The 17,434-nt window shown below is 44.1% G+C and overlaps 6 protein-coding genes across 6 annotated transcripts; 1 reads left to right on the top strand and 5 right to left on the bottom strand.

The window, feature by feature from the left end:
- Positions 1 to 438: 438 nt before the first annotated feature.
- On the bottom strand, positions 439 to 2,801 carry BYT42DRAFT_584692 (kinase-like domain-containing protein). Its single transcript, XM_051569902.1, has 7 exons — positions 2,576 to 2,801; positions 2,304 to 2,491; positions 1,988 to 2,074; positions 1,685 to 1,926; positions 1,176 to 1,476; positions 923 to 1,106; positions 439 to 812 (listed from the first exon to the last, which is right to left on the bottom strand). The coding sequence occupies exons 1-7, from the start codon at positions 2,580 to 2,582 to the stop codon at positions 673 to 675; spliced, it is 1,149 nt and encodes a 382-aa protein (XP_051419739.1). The 5' UTR covers positions 2,583 to 2,801; the 3' UTR covers positions 439 to 672.
- A 988-nt stretch (positions 2,802 to 3,789) lies between these two features.
- Positions 3,790 to 5,919, bottom strand: BYT42DRAFT_617512 (uncharacterized protein; the record flags this gene model as incomplete). The annotated part of the gene is made up of 9 exons (XM_051572192.1): positions 3,790 to 3,887; positions 3,962 to 4,159; positions 4,226 to 4,351; positions 4,405 to 4,596; positions 4,674 to 4,792; positions 4,863 to 4,959; positions 5,023 to 5,067; positions 5,140 to 5,196; positions 5,274 to 5,919. The coding sequence occupies 9 exons, from the start codon at positions 5,917 to 5,919 to the stop codon at positions 3,790 to 3,792; spliced, it is 1,578 nt and encodes a 525-aa protein (XP_051419738.1).
- Positions 5,920 to 6,063: 144 nt separating this feature from the next.
- BYT42DRAFT_584684 (WD40-repeat-containing domain protein) lies at positions 6,064 to 8,706 on the bottom strand. The gene is made up of 8 exons (XM_051569901.1): positions 8,367 to 8,706; positions 8,210 to 8,278; positions 8,054 to 8,158; positions 7,880 to 7,975; positions 7,656 to 7,807; positions 7,367 to 7,585; positions 7,147 to 7,298; positions 6,064 to 7,087 (listed from the first exon to the last, which is right to left on the bottom strand). Exons 1-8 carry the CDS (start codon positions 8,559 to 8,561, stop codon positions 6,162 to 6,164), a joined length of 1,914 nt encoding a protein of 637 aa, XP_051419737.1. The 5' UTR covers positions 8,562 to 8,706; the 3' UTR covers positions 6,064 to 6,161.
- A 555-nt stretch (positions 8,707 to 9,261) lies between these two features.
- On the top strand, positions 9,262 to 10,466 carry BYT42DRAFT_584681 (uncharacterized protein). The gene is made up of 2 exons (XM_051569900.1): positions 9,262 to 9,923; positions 9,988 to 10,466. The coding sequence occupies exons 1-2, from the start codon at positions 9,362 to 9,364 to the stop codon at positions 10,296 to 10,298; spliced, it is 873 nt and encodes a 290-aa protein (XP_051419736.1). The 5' UTR covers positions 9,262 to 9,361; the 3' UTR covers positions 10,299 to 10,466.
- BYT42DRAFT_584674 (uncharacterized protein) lies at positions 10,447 to 12,197 on the bottom strand. Its single transcript, XM_051569899.1, has 8 exons — positions 11,964 to 12,197; positions 11,803 to 11,871; positions 11,663 to 11,706; positions 11,476 to 11,564; positions 11,312 to 11,365; positions 11,211 to 11,233; positions 10,763 to 11,138; positions 10,447 to 10,660 (listed from the first exon to the last, which is right to left on the bottom strand). Exons 1-8 carry the CDS (start codon positions 12,079 to 12,081, stop codon positions 10,591 to 10,593), a joined length of 843 nt encoding a protein of 280 aa, XP_051419735.1. The 5' UTR covers positions 12,082 to 12,197; the 3' UTR covers positions 10,447 to 10,590.
- A 261-nt stretch (positions 12,198 to 12,458) lies between these two features.
- On the bottom strand, positions 12,459 to 15,497 carry BYT42DRAFT_584671 (PA26 p53-induced protein-domain-containing protein). Its single transcript, XM_051569898.1, has 5 exons — positions 15,351 to 15,497; positions 15,168 to 15,249; positions 14,654 to 15,096; positions 13,080 to 14,587; positions 12,459 to 12,957 (listed from the first exon to the last, which is right to left on the bottom strand). Exons 2-5 carry the CDS (start codon positions 15,217 to 15,219, stop codon positions 12,642 to 12,644), a joined length of 2,319 nt encoding a protein of 772 aa, XP_051419734.1. The 5' UTR covers positions 15,220 to 15,249; positions 15,351 to 15,497; the 3' UTR covers positions 12,459 to 12,641.
- Positions 15,498 to 17,434: the final 1,937 nt, after the last annotated feature.

Raw genomic sequence — 17,434 nt, 5'->3', positions numbered from 1 at the left:
CCATTCTCCGTTTTTTCTCTTTTTCCAGTCTCAGCCCTCCTCGTTTCAAAAAGTTCTCGCTGCCAACCAAAAAAAAGTGACGCAGGGGAAAAACTGATGAGTTTATGGGGGACTGAAAAAAAAGAGCATGAACGCACAGAGCCCTCGTGTGAATAACCCTTAAAGGGAAGGTGCCGAAGCCAAGCATTATGTCAAACAATCAAAGAGGTAAAAAAAACAAACCACCCACAAGATCATCTCTTGGCAAAAAAACTATCACTGACTAACAAAAAAAAAAATTCGTCGGGTCACCGATACAGAAAGAAATAGAAAAAAAGGAAAAACATGGGAAACTCGGCACATAAAACAAGCGAAATAGAAAAAAACGAATGGTAAAAATCGCATTAAAACCAACGGGAGATGACTGAGAGCCAAAAAAAACCAGAGGGAAACAATAAATGAATACATTGGATCGGCAAAGATTCTTTATTGTTGTATTTATGTTTGCTTTATGACAAAAATTTCCATTCTTTTTTTTTTTTCTTCCGTTTACAAATGACTGAATAGTGTGATAAGAATCATCAACAATGTTGCAACAAAACCCTTTCCATATTGTCAAAAAAGAAAAAAAAAAAAACTGAGAGAAAAGAAAGTCCACCTCGCTCCATCGTCCTCCTTTTTGGTGTTTTGTACTTAGATGTACGAGGGCGGTATTTTCAGTTGATCGCTGGGGATCGGTTCAAAATGATGGATATCGATACCTCGTGAAAGCAATTCTTGTTCAGCGTGCGGTGGTACTAGCCGTCGAATAAGATCGGGGCGAATCGACAGTTCTATCAAGGAGAAGGTGCATTGTCAATACATGCAAGATGTGAACCATTTAAAACCACTACTATGGCAATAATCCCTTCTTTTTTTTGGAGATATGCAAAAAACTACTTACCATGCTTTGAGAAATCAAACATAGGCGGTAACGGATTGCCATTGGCTAATCGTATATTAGGATCTCGTATCGCGTCAAAGAAAGGATGGCACAGAGCTTCAATGGCTGTTATCCGCCGTTGAGGATGGTATTGCAGCATTTGCGATAACAGATCAATGGCTTCCGGCGTAGTGCCATGGAATATCTAAATCCCAAAAGGAAACATGTCAACGGTCTTTTTTTTTTCATGCAGCGAAAACATGATCTCGGTTACCTTGGCTAAAGGATGAGGTTTGATCTGAGGAAATTTATGTTCTACGTAGCTTGCATTCATGGCCGCGATTTCTTGCTTGGAAGGGGTGCCCAAAATTTTGATGATTTCCACCAGCTGGTCGATACCACTGTCACCGGGGAAGAACGGTTGACCCAGAATAAGTTCGGCCATGACACAACCCGTTGACCATACATCAATACTTAATGTGTACGATGTAGCTCCAAAAATCAACTCGGGTGCTCGATAGTAACGAGAACAAATGTATGACACATTCGGTTCACCAGGTACTAAAATCTTGGCGCTAGATCACATCATTGTCATTAGAAAAGGATCATTCCAACCTTATCACGCCAAGTCTACACACGCCAAGCCCATCCAACGCATTATCATTTTCTTGCCAATTTTCTTTGATACCGTATTTTTATCACTGTCTCTTCTTTTCTTTTTCCTTCTTGTTCCTCCATCTACCAACCCATGACACCCCACTCCCCAAGGTGAGAGATGCTTACCTGCCAAAATCACACATTTTACAAATAGCCAATGCCGGATCCAAGAGTACATTTTGAGGTTTGATATCGCGATGGCAAATGCCCAAAGAGTGAATATAAGCCAAAGATCGGATCACCTGATACATGTAAGTTTGCACTAGAATCGTTGGCATGGGTTGTTTCATTTTGGCATAATGGCGTGTCGCCCTGTACAGTGTATCTGGAACGTATTCCATCACCAAGTTTAGATATACTTCATCATCCTAACATTTTTGCGAACATCAGTATCGCATCTTTCCCTCATCGACCGCTTCATGCCCTTACTTTATCCTCCACTTGGTTGTAAAAGTACGATTTTAGCCGACAGACGTTGGGATGATCCACAAGACGCATAATTTGTAACTCGCGATTCTGTTAGAACATAACAATAGAGAAGATTAATCACGTATATCCAGACCCAAACAATGGTATGCTGTGGAACAGAAACAGGCCCACAGGATCAACGAGAAAAAAAAAAAAAAAAAAAAAACAAGGGATGGATAACAAGACAAACGGACAGATTCTGTGCAACCATTCACCCTTTTTTTTTTTCTCAAAAAGACCCCCTTGCAGTCGATCCCAATACAGAAATAAACCCTACCTTGAACCGTCTGTCTTGAAGCACCTTTTTAATGGCTGCATCCTCGTTCGTATCTACGAGACGTGTTTGATATACGACACCAAAAGATCCGTTGCCAGTGATCTTCTTATTCACATATCCCAGTTTGATTTGTTTGCCAGATCCAGCATCTTTTGCAACCACCCGGACCACTTTGATATCATTATTCACTGCAAAATACAAGGGGAGGTTTTGAACGTCGTTTTTAGTCAAGCTGTCAGATGACCCAATGGCTAAACCACGCATTCATTTACCAGACATGGGGGGATGGAGTTGATTAGGGCGACGTAAGACTGTATGTTGTAAGGAAAGCTTCTTGGTTCGTCGTGATAAGTATATAACAAGTTGTATATATATATAAAATGTATAGAAACGATTCTTGACGTGTTGCGTATAACTATAACAGAATAAAAAGGAAAAAAAAAGGAAAGAAAAAAAAAACCAGCAGGGAATTGACGTAGCGCCTTTTTTTTTTCTGAACGAGCAGGCCCGAGAAAAGAAAAAAGAAAAAAAAACGCCCAGTGAAAAAGAAACCCAACTATTCTTTTTCCGGGTCGCGGAGTCGATAAACAGCCGGACACTGGATGTGGTAACAGTCACGCTATATGATGTCATTTTTTTAAAAGAAAATCATTCAATCGCGTCGATCCTTTTTTTTTTCGTTTTGATTCATCGCCAACAATGGTCTCTGAACATTGGACAACTCCTTGAACGATGTGTTTTCCCTGTTGAGGATTTCTCTCCGCTTGAGCAATAGTGTATAGTGGATTTCCTTATACGAACTCTTTTGCTTACCGGAACCAATGAGGAGACCTCACTCGGGCATTGAAAGCCAATGTTCCTCCACAGCTTGCCTTTTTAAGATCGCTGACGCGGGGAACGTGCCTTTTTGAGGGACATGACAAAAAGAGATTTTCCTCGATTGCTTTTTGGGAACCATATCATTGATCCAATAAATCTTTTTTCCTTTTTCTCCTTTACCTTACCTTTTTTTTTTTTTTTGGCTTCACTAGATTCATCATGGTTTTGAAAAAAAAAGGGTTCTCCGTTTCTCAGATTTTCTTTTCTGGTCCAAACCTTGCAGCTATGCATGAATTCCCGCATCATTTCATCAGCTGGATTTTTTCGTGGTTTTGTCGCTGTACCAAAATCACCCACAAGCCTATTGTGCCACACCTCGAACCTTCCCACTATGACTTATTTCGGCATCTCTTGTGACCCCTCATAAAAACCCAGCTGCACCAATAAACCACAATAAAAATGGCCCTGATTGTTTGCCAACACCTGCTGATATTCTTAGCATGCCAGCTAATCTTTGACATTGATGCGCTTTCTGTCTCAGCTTTCTGTCCCAGGAAATGGCTGTGTAATTGCACCGAGAGTTTTAATTGAGCCACTATCAAACGATGTAAATCGATACATTATCATTATATGCGTAAAAAGAAATAGGGAGAATTCAGATCAAAGTTCACTCTTTCGTTGAAGATTTTGCGTGTGGTTTATCGATGGATTCCGTCCGTTGGCTCTCAGGTCCCGCCGACTCCTTTTTATCGTTGGCATCTTTTCCTTTTTGTGCGTAACATACATCAATGAATGACCTATGCATCACGACATTCGTTTTGGTTTTTTCGCAAGCTTACCAGTATCGACATCATCGTCGTCATCAACATCGACTAGATCATCTTCGGAATCCTCATCATCGCCAATCACATAGGGGCGCGTTTCAGTCGCTGTTGTGGTCTCAGTCTTGCGACCCGAATTAGCTGTGCTTTCCTTGGGTGCAGGTGGACTACTCGTTTTCGACAAGGGTTCAGTTCGACGCGTCAATGCCGGTTCGTCTACATCCCTCAAGTTAATCCATCATGGATCAAATCATTCGCACCAGTGTAAAATGCTATTGCTACCTTCATCAAATCCACCGTTGTATTCTAGAGGCGATCGTGGACTGACAATCATAGGATGGCCTGTGCGATTGAACGAGTTTGTTCGTCCAATGGGTGGGGTGCCTGCAGGCTGGTCATTTTCAGCCGCTGCAGATGATAATGAGATAATGGATTCCCTTCAGTTCCTGATCGCTGCTTACCTTCGGCGGCCGCCCATTCATTGGCGACTTGTCTCGCATATTCTTCATCGGCCCGTAATTGCTCTTCATTCGTGGAAGTTTTGGTTACGGGTTGTTGTTGTTGTTGTTGTTGTTGAGTGATGGGGGCTTGTCGTGGGGGAGGATAGGGAGGGTTGACGTGAATCACATTGTCGTCGGCATCCGTTTGACCTTCTGCAATAGATCCAACCATATGTGTGCCAAAGTCAGTCACGCTAACCTCACGCTTTCATTGAACATCCTTTACGAACCTCTTCTGTAATGGTCCTCGGACCATCGTCGAGGACGACCACCGGTTTGTGCATACACATCATGATCTGATAAACGCAAAGCTGACATATCGCCCGTCAACAGATCGTCGCCTTCATCACTAGGTAAACCGCTGTACCAAGTGAATAACCGGCTATAACCCTTCGCTTTCCATGATCCCGTGCGCTTACCGATACTGTGCATTGGTCGTAGGAATAGATGATCCAGAGCTATTGGCTCGACTCTGCTTGAACTGATTATACAGATCCATGACCTTTTTCTTTGCCGCTAAAAGAGCCGGTTAAACCTTTGAATTATATTTTTTCCCCCTTTCTCTATTGAACGATATACCATTTCCAGCCTCAATGACTCTTTCCTTGATGATAGGCAGTTCCTCTACACAAGATATCGGTAAAAAGAAAATTGGACATGTGCAGCATGATCAAATACAGAAAACTAAAGGCATACCTTGAAAGTTGAACAAAGGTTCCTCCTGTGTGGGCTGAGCAGGTTGTTGCCGTTGACCTTGGTTTTTTTAATGTACCAAATCAGATCTATTGTCCAATTTCACCCATTTTGCTTGGTTTTGTCAAGGAACTTACGATGTCGTTGTACTCGAGCTTGTTCATCTTCCAGCGCCAACTGCTTGGCATATTCTTCATCCATGCGCATCTGTTCTTCAACACTGATTGTTTGCGTCTGGCCAGGCTGGGTCGGCTGCTGCTGCTGCCAGTAAGCATAAGATGAGTCATTGGAAGTGGTCTGGTTATGAGGACGAGGAGGCATCGGGGGCACATTAGGATCGTTTTCGTCACCTGTCGTTGGTGCCGGGTGAGTTTGCTGCGCGGGTGGAGGTGTGGTGTCAGGTTTATAGTTGGGATCGGACATGGTTAAAAGAGCTTCAAACGATGGTTCCAAGCGACCACCTTGACTTTCCAGAATAGCATCAATCACTTCAACATCGACATCGGGAAACGCTTCTTTCAAGGTGCGCGTATTTTCCGACAGCTGAGGTTCGGTATTAGGTGCCTCCGTTGTGGGGGCTGATAACGTCCTCGTATTCGCAGCAGTGGTAGTCTCATGAGCTTCGGCATCACGTGTAGGCGACGTAGTTGGAGCCGCGTCAGTGGTTGGCTGAGCGTGAGAGCTCACAGGCGACGTTGTCATTGCAGTGTCGTCTTGCGAGGATGTGATAGCAGGTGGAGTGGGTTTGGGCACTTCGTCTTCTACTTCTCTGGGTTCCGACATGAGGTTAGTGGAGATTTTAAAGTAAAAAAGGTTGTTCAAAAAAGTGGAAAAGGGAAAACCCGCCCATTCAGCGAATTTTATAAGGTTGAAAAAAAAAGAGAATTCCGGAGGCATCTGAAAGTTTAAACGCCGACAACAAGACTTGGCATGATGAAATCTGTGGTTTGTTTATTGGCTGAGACGTGAATGTCATTTTATCTTTTTTGGATAGTGGAAGGCTGATGTAGGATGGAAGAAAGAGTTTAGTTCCACCGTCTTGGCCGTTTATTCTGTCTTTGTGCAAATGGTGGTGGAGGGCGATAATTAGATGAATCAGGATGGGGAGGTCTCATATCGGGGGCACCACCTCCTCCGCGACGGGGAGGACCGTTATGGCCACCATAGTGCGCTGATCCCCCATTCATATCATTATTATATCGTCCGCTGCCAGGTGGAGCGCCCATGGGAGGACGGGAAGGGCGGTCGCTGCCACCCATAGGTCCTTGATGATGATCGTAAGGCATACCACGTTGGCCACCATTACCTCCACTCTGATACGGCATACCGCGCATATTGCCTCGCGAACCGCCTCGGTGATGGAAATTGGGTCGTTGATGCGGCGGCGGTCGTGATCCGTAAGACATGGCGTCATTGTCTGACATAAAAGAAGAAGGTGGGGGAGGATGTCGGGACAGGCCAGGTGGCTCCATTTGTCTTGGCATCATATTATTATTACCAGGGTTCGGCGGGTCGTGCATTGGGGGTGGTCGAAACCCGGGAGGGGTGGCTCGGAAAGGTGGCGGTTCATTCTTTTCAGGTCGAGGCATATTGGAAGGACGGAACGGGGGTGGTTCCATTTTACTGGGAGGCGCATTGTGAGGACGGAACGGTGGGGCTTCAGCAAATGCTTCTTCTTCTCGACTTTCTTCGTTGCGATGCATGCTGGCGTCAAATTTGTCGGAGCCCGTTTCACCGGGTCTTGGACGAGTCCAGAAGCGAGTAGTATGATCATTCGATCCAGTGACCAAAATATGGCCTACAGGATGCCAGTCCATCGACCAAATATTACTATCATGAGCCGTCTCCTGTTCACCCACTGGTTGATCTTGCCCTGTCATCCAGAATAACAATGAACCGTCCGATCCACCTGTTGCCAACAACCGTTCGTGTTGTGGATGCCATTTGGCGGCTATTTTTCATAAAGTGTTAGTACGAAGCATGTTTGCCCATCTAAAAATTCCCACTTACAGCAAATTTCCTTTTTGTGCCCTCGCAGGATGTGTAGTTCTTTCATAACGCGGATATCGTAGATCTTGATCAGTTGATCACGACCAGCCGTGACCAACCAGTTACCATTTTGATTCCATTGCAAAGTCAGTACCGTATTTTTGTGTCCGTGTCTGTATCAAAGAAATGCAACGTATGAATAAACAGAGGACCCCCAAAATCCGCGGAACTGTGGGCTTACAGTGTAGTGATGTTCTTGGCTGTTTTAGGATCCCACAATTTGATCAAGTTGTCTTTACTTCCCGAAGCCAACAATGCTTTGTAAGGATGCCAGTCCACACATTTCACATCCCAACCGTGACCTGATAATGACTTTTCTTCCACACCGGTATTAAAATCCCAAATTTTGATGAGTGAATCGTCTGAACACGTAGCAAATCGTGTATCCGATGGTGCGAACCTGAACCAAAACACCGAGTTAGTCATTTTTGCATGCGCTGTATCAGTGGAAAATGAAAGGAAGAACCTACGTCAGATCACGAATGGCTTCCTTGTGACCTTGGAACATTTTCAAATTGCTCATATTGGATTGCCAGTATTTAATAATGCCGCTGTGATCGCCTGTGACCATCCAGTTATCATTATGAGACCAATTCATGGCGCGAACGGCTGAATCGTGAGCCTATGAAAACTTTCATTAGTATATCTTTCTCTTTTTTTACTTGGTCCAAGCAACATATATACTAAAACGTACTTGAAGGATTGTTTCGAAATTAAAAGTAAGTCCATTCCACAAGGTGAATTCGCCACTGGAAGAACCGGTGATAAGACGACGTCCTTCGGGTGTCCACTGTAACGATTGAATTCCAACGTGAGTCACCCATTATATCAGACATGCATGATGGCATTCAGGACTTGTTATTTTTACCCTCACGACGTTGACTGGATATCGGATTTTGTTGGTTGATGTATGTATGAATTTGGTTGTGACCGCGTTGACGGGATGATCGAGGTAAGCCGCCGGTGGTAAAAGCTAACAAGGCATGAGTTTGAGAATGACATGGACGGGTCAAGCCACACTTACGTCAATGATAAAGTTGGCATCGGGCCGTAGAAAACGAGTATCTCTTCGATCGCGTATCCATGATCGCATCTATACTCGGTAGCGAAAAAGGAAAACAACGAAACAAAAGCAAGGTTAATTATCCACAGACAACGTCAAAGTAGCCAAAGCCGCGCACCTGCATCCATCGTGCTACGCTGTGATTATAGTCGACAGTTCGTCGTTGAATTGCTTTTCGCATGCGTTTTCCGTCAAACACCATTTTTGAGAAAGGGACGTTGCCTTCGCCAGAAGCGCCACCCGGTCGCATGGCCGGTCGACCGGCAATGCGATTAGACGGAGCTGACGAAGAGGTTGAACTGGCCACTTCCATGAGGAGTCAAGACGGTTACTGGTCAGAAGGGAACAACCAACAGTGGGGAGTAGTAATAGAGGTTTTTTAGGTCAGAAGGAAATTACGCTTAGAATTTTTTTTCTTGTTTCCCCCGTCTCATTTTTGCGTGAGGATGATTTTCGGCGCCCTTTCAAAAATTCATGGTCTCCATGGATGGCTTCCCATGACAGTGTCAAATAGTATGCCCTTCATAACCGCCTTATTTTTTATATGTAGGGCAGCTTATAACGCAGTATTTAGACCATGTTAAAGAGTCATGCGTTTTTTGTCCTTTTCAGTGATCAGAAGCGGAGAGTTTCCGCATTGATAGTCATGGAAGACTCGTTAAGTTGTTGTACGATGGCCCCATTTCAATATGTCCCAGCCAATATATATTGTGTCGAAAGAGGGCAATGTGCATTTATGATAGTATTACGGATTCTCATTGTTCCTCATTGTTTTCATATTGTCGTGTTACTGTATTGTTTTCTTTTTCCTGCCTGCCACTGTTGAAAGAAAAAGAACACAAAGAGCAAGTCTCATGCGGGATTTCAAGACGTTTTCACGTGCCATAATGGGTCAAGTATGCATGGTGATGCTCAACACAGAGCAATGCACAGGGCTGTAACAACAGTTTTTGGCGGTTTCAGCCATGCAAAAAAATAAGCGGCGGGCCCACTTGTTTCATTGTGTGTGCGCTCGGCGGAGTTCCAAATATGGTTGGCACTGCGTACCCGTATGAGCGACAAGCAGTAAAAAAAAGTCTCTTTTTTCTTCTCTGAGAATTGCCCCCGTTCGTCATGTACCAAGAAATCGGCTTACTATGTGTACTGCTGTTACCGATTCTGGTCATTCATTGGCTGAGAACCAGCGACACAGCCTTGGATTCGTTGGACCGGCGGACAGCCAAGAAGAAGAATAAAAAGAAGAAAGCCAAATCGCGCCAACCGGTAGCTCAGACAGAGAAAGCAGCCACTTCCACGGCAACGAACATTGCTACGGAAAAAGATTCGGACAGAAAGGCCCACTCGGCTTCCTTGACTAGCAGTGGTCAAGCCAAGCAAATACAGCAAAAGAAGCAAGCCGCAGCAAAGTCCTCTTTGTCGCCATCACCAACACCATCACCTTCAACAAAAGCACAGACCAAGGCAAAAGATAAGGTCAAGGTTCAAGAACGAACACAAAAGGATGCCGTTAAAGAAAAGCACCAAGACGAACTGGGAGGCGAAGAACAAGTCAAGGAAATCGATGAACACATGGATCCAACCGCACGATATGCTCGTGTGCTGAGAATCAAAGCCGATGATGAAGAAGAGGCTTTTTCGCCTGTTCCCTATGAGGAAGGTTGGAGCCAAGTACCAGGTAAGGCATGATCGTACATTTCAACCAGGCAACTGCCCTCAATTAACCGTCCATTCTCCGACAGTGTCTTCATCGTCTAGCCATGTTTCACGCCCAGCGAGTCAGGCATCGGAACCTCTGACCAAGAAACAACGAGAAAACATGGCGCGTGCGGCCAAGAAAAAGCAGCAAAAAGCGAATGCTGATGCATTGCAAGCCGAACGTTTGCGAAGGCATCAGAAACAGCTGGAACAACAGAAAATAGCCGAGTTCTACTCCAAGGGCGCGGGCAAGCATACACCTTGGGGATCCCAAGGGAAAAAAGCCGCCGGAAGCAGCAAAACCCCTTCAGCAACCGCCGCTCTGAATGAACACGGTCAACTTATCTGGGACTGATGGGCATTAGTCATACAATGGCAGGGCTGATGAAAATAAAAAGGAAAAGTTTAGACATATGAAGATTTGGGAATGCCTAAGAATGATTAGATTCATAGCTTTTTTACAATATTCCTTGGGCAAGGTTAAATAATAGTCAAAGAAAAAATAGTGGTATAGCAAAAAAATAGGCTTTATTGTTTTCAGTTTTGTCCTGTTGTTTTTTCAAACGTGTATATATTCATGACTTTGAAGGGAGAGAGAAAGTGTGTGTAAGCGAAAACGACGCGAACGGAGAGGAATATCCACCCGTTTAAGCATCGATGTAGAAAGGATGAGAATAGAATTCACAGTTCTCGTCATGCTGAGTAACACCCGACAATCTGGAAAAGGAAAAGCGAGGAAGAAGAGAAAAAGAAAAACAATGAATTAGTATGACTGTATTTGGCAATAGGCAAGGTGGGATATGGATGGGATCGACTTACTTGTAGAAATAAGCATATTGCTTGCCATCTTGGTTGGAAGGAGTGTAGGATTCTTTGACATTGAACATGTGATGAACTTCTTCATTGCCGGTCCAAGAATCCTTGACCTTGGTAGGTTGACGAGTTTCGAGGTCAATCTTATACAGTTCCACGGACTTGTAGTTCTCGACTTGGGAAGCGGAATCGCGCTGGATTTGGACAGGGAAGGTCTTGCCGGAGGGTTGATGCGAACCGAGTTCGGGCTTGGTCAAATCGATACCGAAGCAACCACGATCAATGTTGCTATCCAAGTTGTTGAAAGCCTCTTCTTCAGCGGCATTGCTGTGCGAGGAAGACTTGACCTTGAAAACCTTGGACATCAAAGTACAGTCGGGACCTGAGGAATATAAAAAAAAGAATGGTTTAGGAAATGAAGTTCGGATTAGGCTTGGCTTGTTATGGAAATTACCCTTCTTATTGTGAACCCACACGCTGTGTGTATAAAAATAGCGTTAATGAATAATAATGTGGCTAGGTGGAAAATTGTGCGGGTCATTTTTGGCCACTTACCGGAATTCAAACTGAGAAGGCAACTTGAGTCCCTTGATTTTGGTAATGTCAACACTGTGTATGTGTAAAAGAAAATAAACATTGATAAGCGTTGATGAATACAAAGGGGGGCATTTATAACATTGAAAAAAAAAAAAAAAAACCAGAGAAGATGATCAACTTACGTCAAAGTGGCTTTCTTGTTCAAGTTGTAGTTGCCCTTCCAGGGAGTACCGAGGTACTTTGCCTTGCCCTTGCTGTCAATAGAGTAAATCTGTCATTTGTAAATTTTTTTCGTCAGTCACCGGTTTGAATTCCTTGGAATATATAAAGATAAAACTAAAGAGAGAAGAAGAGAGTCTCGATACATACATCCACACCGTTGACGACCTTGGCTTGAGCATCGGGCTTTCGGGCTGGTAATGAAATTTAGACTATGTGAGCGATCGGTTGCCTGGGAAATAAAAAAAATGAAGAGCACCATGGTTTCATGAAACCATGATGATACTTACTGACGATCACTTGCACTTTCTTGGGGTTGCTAAACACTTTGTTCTTGCTGGGCGCGGTCACAGCGATACCTAGATAACTGGGTCAGTACCTTTTTTTCCCGTCTATATGATCAAAACGCGGAAACCACTTCAAGTATGAAGAACGGAAAAAGGAAGCTCACCTGAACAGAACTTCTTCTTTGCGGCATCGATTTCATCCTGAAGCGCATCAGCATGAACAAGTGTGAATGTGACTGATAAAAGCGCCACGATACAGGCAAGAAACAAAGACAGCTTCATCTGAGGTATCTTTTTTTCTTAAAGGAGAGTGGAAAGGGAAATAAAAAAAAGAAGAGGTTTGAAAAAGAAAAGAGAAAGAAAAAGAGGAGAAAAAAAAATTGAGTGATGAAACGATCTCAGAAACCAAAAAAAAAAAAAAAAAAAAAAAAAAAAAAAGTGGTGCTGAAATAAGATAATGACAATAATCAAAAGATTGGTTCTCGACAATGACGGTTCGGCGGCAGAAGGGAAAGTGCGAAAACTATTTTTATAAACACCTCGTTTGTTAATGTGGTACGAGCATCAACTCCGCATAGTTCATCCCAAATGGAACAAGAAAAACTAAATACAATTGGGTTGATGGGCAATCAATTTTTTTAATTTTTTTTTTTTTTTGGGCTTGGTGTTGGGTTCGTCCCCTTTGAATGCTGTACAGAAGTGTGTAATTTTATATAACGTGCATTTTCCTTTTTGGTACGATGGGTGGGTGGGTAAGCGTGTATTTAAGAGTTAAAGTGAGTGAGTGAGTGTGTGTATGTGTGCGTGTATATAATGAATTTTTTTTCTGGAAGGATGCTTGATTAAACTTGGGATATAAGCGAAAGACCGTAGCATAAAAGGGCCTGCTTTTTTGCAGACGCGACCAAAAGGTTAATGTGACATTTTTCTTCGGGTCGAAGAGAAATGCCAATATTATTCCAATCACTCCAGCGAATCTCGTGAGGCCGTCGGCACACTCGCTGAATGTAATCCTTATTGCGCTGGCTGAGGTAGGTCGGGATATCGGAGTACATGTAATCTTCCTTGGTCACACCAAATAACTGCTGTGCGTAAAACCAAATAGCATGTCTCAAAGGTGTCGTATCCACCGCTCCTTCAGACACCTGGTGAAAAATACTACCATCACACATCATCCGTTTTGATCAGCAAAAATCATCCGATGACCTTTCATAATGAAATCACCCCGCACCCCTCTCCACGCACACACACAGAGCGTGAACAATTATTTCAAAGCTTACCTCCAATCAGTGATACTCAGGGCTTCGTTGAATTCATCATCGACTTCATCGCCTACACCGGGTAGGAACTGGTTCATCAAGTCGCATCCATGGTCTTCCCAGCAGTATTCGCCAAGCATGAACTCATGACAGCCACCCTGCCCCGATTGAAACTCCTCTAATTGGATACATTGACTGATCTGAGGATCCACGAACCGATCAAGGTCCTCATACACCGCATTGACACTTCCCATCCAATCGGATCCACGCTCACGATGACGGTCCGCCAGGGAGGTCCCATTGGAACTCTCCAAAGCGTCCTGCTTTCTTTGTTGTTGTTCTTCTCGCAAACAATGCAAGTTCAGCTTCTCCAGACTCTCCTGCAATTCATGCCTTCGGTTCGACTGGAGCTTGGAAATCAATTCGTTGGTATGTTCCATGATATCCGCTGCATCACTGTCCAAATCGTCGCCGCCATCGTCCGAATCTACCGAAACCCCCAATCCTCGACCAATATCGGATGAAAACCGGTCATCCTCGTGTTTGGCCGTTGACGACGATTCGTGACTTTCCGATTCAATCGTACTGTCATGCCAACCAGTGGCATTGGAAGCCGCGTGCGTCACTTCGATATCGTAAGGCGAAGGCACCGACCGTTGATCCAATTCGTGCTCGATTCCTTCCAGATCCTCGGTGCAGTACCCGCGAATATAGTACCCACCTCGCATATCGACTTCGGGTGCAATCCCGCAACCAAGCACAAAACTGCTGAGCCCGAGAATCGTCGACACGACCACGATGGCTTGGACGAGCTCACCTTTGCTCCAGGCATCGCCCAAGGACGATCGCGTGTTATTCATGATTCGCCGGATATCCGTTTCGTCCAGTCGCCAAGGTTGCCGCGCCAGTTTGAGTATCACGCCAGAAATGCTCTGCAGTTTGGCCGGACAGTAATGGATGCCCTTGAGCCACAAGGGATCGCCTCCACTTTGAAGAAAATCCAGCTTCAAAATCGATACAAGATATTGACAAGAATGTTCGGCGGCCGCCAGAATTCCCAGATAGCTTCGCCACGTACGTTGCAAAGGCCCAATGGAAGCCCGGATGGTCTTGGTAAAGGTGCTGTGAAAAATTTCATAAAACGTGGGGAAAAATGACATGACGCGAAACAGGTTGTTGACTCGGCCTTCTTCCATAAAGGTGCGAATCATCATTTGCCGTACGTATTCGTCCGATGGTCGACCGCCCGTATTGCAGTCATCGACATCGGACGCCACGGAATGAATGGAAACTTCGTCGCCAGCGAGCGTCGACGTCGACCGCCACGCCGATCTCATGACATCCGATACACTATCCAAACTGTCCGTGGATTCGGCTTCTTGGGACCAAGGTGAAAAGGACAGATTGGCAGGACATGGATACGTGACACGTTTAGAGGACGAAGTGGATTCTAAAGAAAAGACATCGTTCAGAGAAATGAAATACGACGGCGATCGATGCCGTGGTTGCGGAGTCGGGATCGCGGTGTCCTATACCAGGAATTGAGAACATGGGAGGGATATCCAAAGCCTTACGAAACAGCTGTGGCAACTCACGGTAGTGATTTGAAGAAAATCTTTGAAAACACGTCGCACATCGCTGAAAGGACACGTCAGAGAGAGTCGCAGAATGGTCAACAAAAAGTATTGCAGTTGTTCATCCGTGCCACCGGCTTCCTCGTACGAGGCCAACGGATCGCCAAACGAGGCCGCATCACCGCGAGTCGGAGACGATTGGGTGGCGGTGGTGGTCACTGCGTGATGGGTGTGGGTGGTGGTATCGGTTGACGAGGCTGTTGGGGTGGCCGGTGACCATGTCGACGGTTGTGTGCATTTGCTGGGAGAAAACGGTGACTTGGCGACGCGCATATACGATTTCACGACTTGCACTATCTGTTCCAGTGTCGCTTGTCGTTCCGCCGACGAATCCACCTGAAGTCCTTTAAACAGAGCGATCCGTAGACGAGAGGCTTGCAGTTGACGTGCTCGTGTATCGCGTGCTGTGTGAATATGATAACATATGAGTCAAGGTGACACTTGATTCAGTCAGTGTTTTGGTTCAACAACTTACCAATTTCTTCGTGCATTGGAAAATGGCCATCATGGCTTTGTTCTTGATGCATCGCACAATGGGCTCAGAACAAAAACTTGAACTATGACGTAAAAAAAAGAGTGGTAATGGCGAGCCGAAAGCAAGTAAGAATGAAAAAAAAGAACGATGAAGAAAAAGAAGAAAACCAGAAGAAAAAAAAACCTTGGTGAGAAATAAGCTTTCAATGGTACTGCTGTGTGTTTCCCTTTTTTGTTATTTTTTTTTTCTGTGGTTGGTTCCACACTCTACAGAAAAAAGAAAAAAAACCCAGAAATAAGAAAAAGAAGAAACCCTTTTTTCCCGCTTTGAAGCACTTCTTTTTCCACCTCCACCCCTCCTCTCTCCATGGCGCGGGAAATTCCATGGCATTTTAGACTTGTGATCAATTTGATTGGATGAACCGGCTACAGAAACCCAATCTGGTTGGCCGATTCGGGTCATCTTTTCCCAACCGAACATGTCCAAAAACAGAAGCCCATGCTGAGCGGCTATTTAACCATGTCAATGAGAGAAATATTGAGTCATCCACTTTTGTTGTATTCCCTCTCCTATGCCAGCCAACCAGCACCATACCACTTTTTTGCTGGCATTTAAAAAAGTCTTTTTATCGTCCAAAAACCATAGCTTTAGTAAAATTACATTGCAACACGAAAGCAACGCTACCATGCATGGAAACATTATCAATTTTCTATGCTTGAATGAACGGTAGATCATGAAAATCGGTGGGATTACTTTAAACTCATACTGACCGCATGTAAATCATACCGTTATGTCGTCTCAAAATCGCCACATATTACTGTGTATGATACACTTCTTCTGGTAAGCCCGCACCGTTGGGAAAAAGTCGTCTCTGTAATTCTTTTTTTCTTTTGACTTGGCGAGATTTATTCGTTTGGTAAATTGGGGACCAAATTCCCAATTAACAGCCGATGTCTTTCGATGAATTTGAATAATTCCACGGAATTTCTAATGCATATGGATCACTTAGCTTATGAATCATGATCGTCTGATACAATAAAAAGTTGGATTTTTTTGATTTTTTAATAATCCATTCAAAGCTCACGTGTTAATCCACCAAATTACCGGGCATACATTATATGAGATAATCGCATTTGGTCAACTGTTGATTTGCACAGAGTACAGTATATCTTCAAAAAAAAGCCAAGGCAGGCGTCTTTGTTGCCCATGTTTTCTCGAGATAGTGTATCATCTTGAACTTTGCCATCAAGCCAGTTGCTGGACAAAGACGTGAAAAAATAATCATTGCAAAGTGATCATCAAATCAGAGCTTTTTGCAGGGACAGAGCCATCGTTGAGATACTATCAAGGCGAGCTTTTAGCTATGCATTCTCTCAGCTTGGGAAGTAAGCTAGGCAAAAAATTGGATGATGGATCAAGGGCGGTTTTACTGCGATGGCGGAATTATACAAAAGCCACCATTTCTCTAGATCCACCTATTATCAAATGACAGCATTATAATTTATCACAATTAAATGGCTTCAACAGAGGCGTACTATGGCGAGCAATTATTAGAACAATGAGGCATTTGATTGACCATGGCATCTCAAAATTGGTACTGTACTTGCACATTTTAAAAACTATATCGCATATTTGTTCCCTAGAACATCCTGTCAACAATCTTTTGTGACAGGATGCTGATAACAACTATTTTCGACGGTGTGCCTCGCAGACGGAGCAACGAGATAGCAGATTACGCCACGTATCAGCAGAGAAGACCTCTTGACACTGATTTTGTGGAACAAAATCATATGGCCCGTGTGTCTCTTTTTGTGTCCCTTTGTAAAACAATAAAATTCGACGGACTATGGCTCAGAATATCGACAGATTATTTGACCTTATTGTGTGGGCGCGCTTTAGTCATGTCAAATATTCCTGTGAATCCACTTCAGCGTTCATGAATATAATGTGTCGAGGTCACCCGTGTCACTCTTTGGCAATGAAGAATTGTCGATTAAAATTATCGTGGGCCGGAGAAGTCAGAAGATAGTTTTTGTAATTGGGCATACAGTAGTTCGCTCGGCGTTGTTCACTCGGGCATAGTTCGTCTCTTGGGCGATTCAAGGCTCCAAGAAATCTCATCATACTTTCCGCAGCAGATATTATGAGATCACCAGTAGAGTAACTCTTCCCTACGTTTCTCACATCACTTGACAGACAAAAAACATGGTCACATAGACACCATCTTTTCTTTTTCCGGGGGAGATCTGTTATATTTGGTGATTTCA

This window comes from Radiomyces spectabilis (assembly GCF_025331425.1).
Source record: "Radiomyces spectabilis strain NRRL 2753 chromosome Unknown BYT42scaffold_13, whole genome shotgun sequence".
NCBI classification, from domain to species: Eukaryota; Fungi; Mucoromycota; class Mucoromycetes; order Mucorales; family Radiomycetaceae; genus Radiomyces; species Radiomyces spectabilis.
The sequence above is the reverse complement of the archived record's forward strand: the minus strand, read 5'-3'. Positions and strand labels throughout refer to the sequence as shown.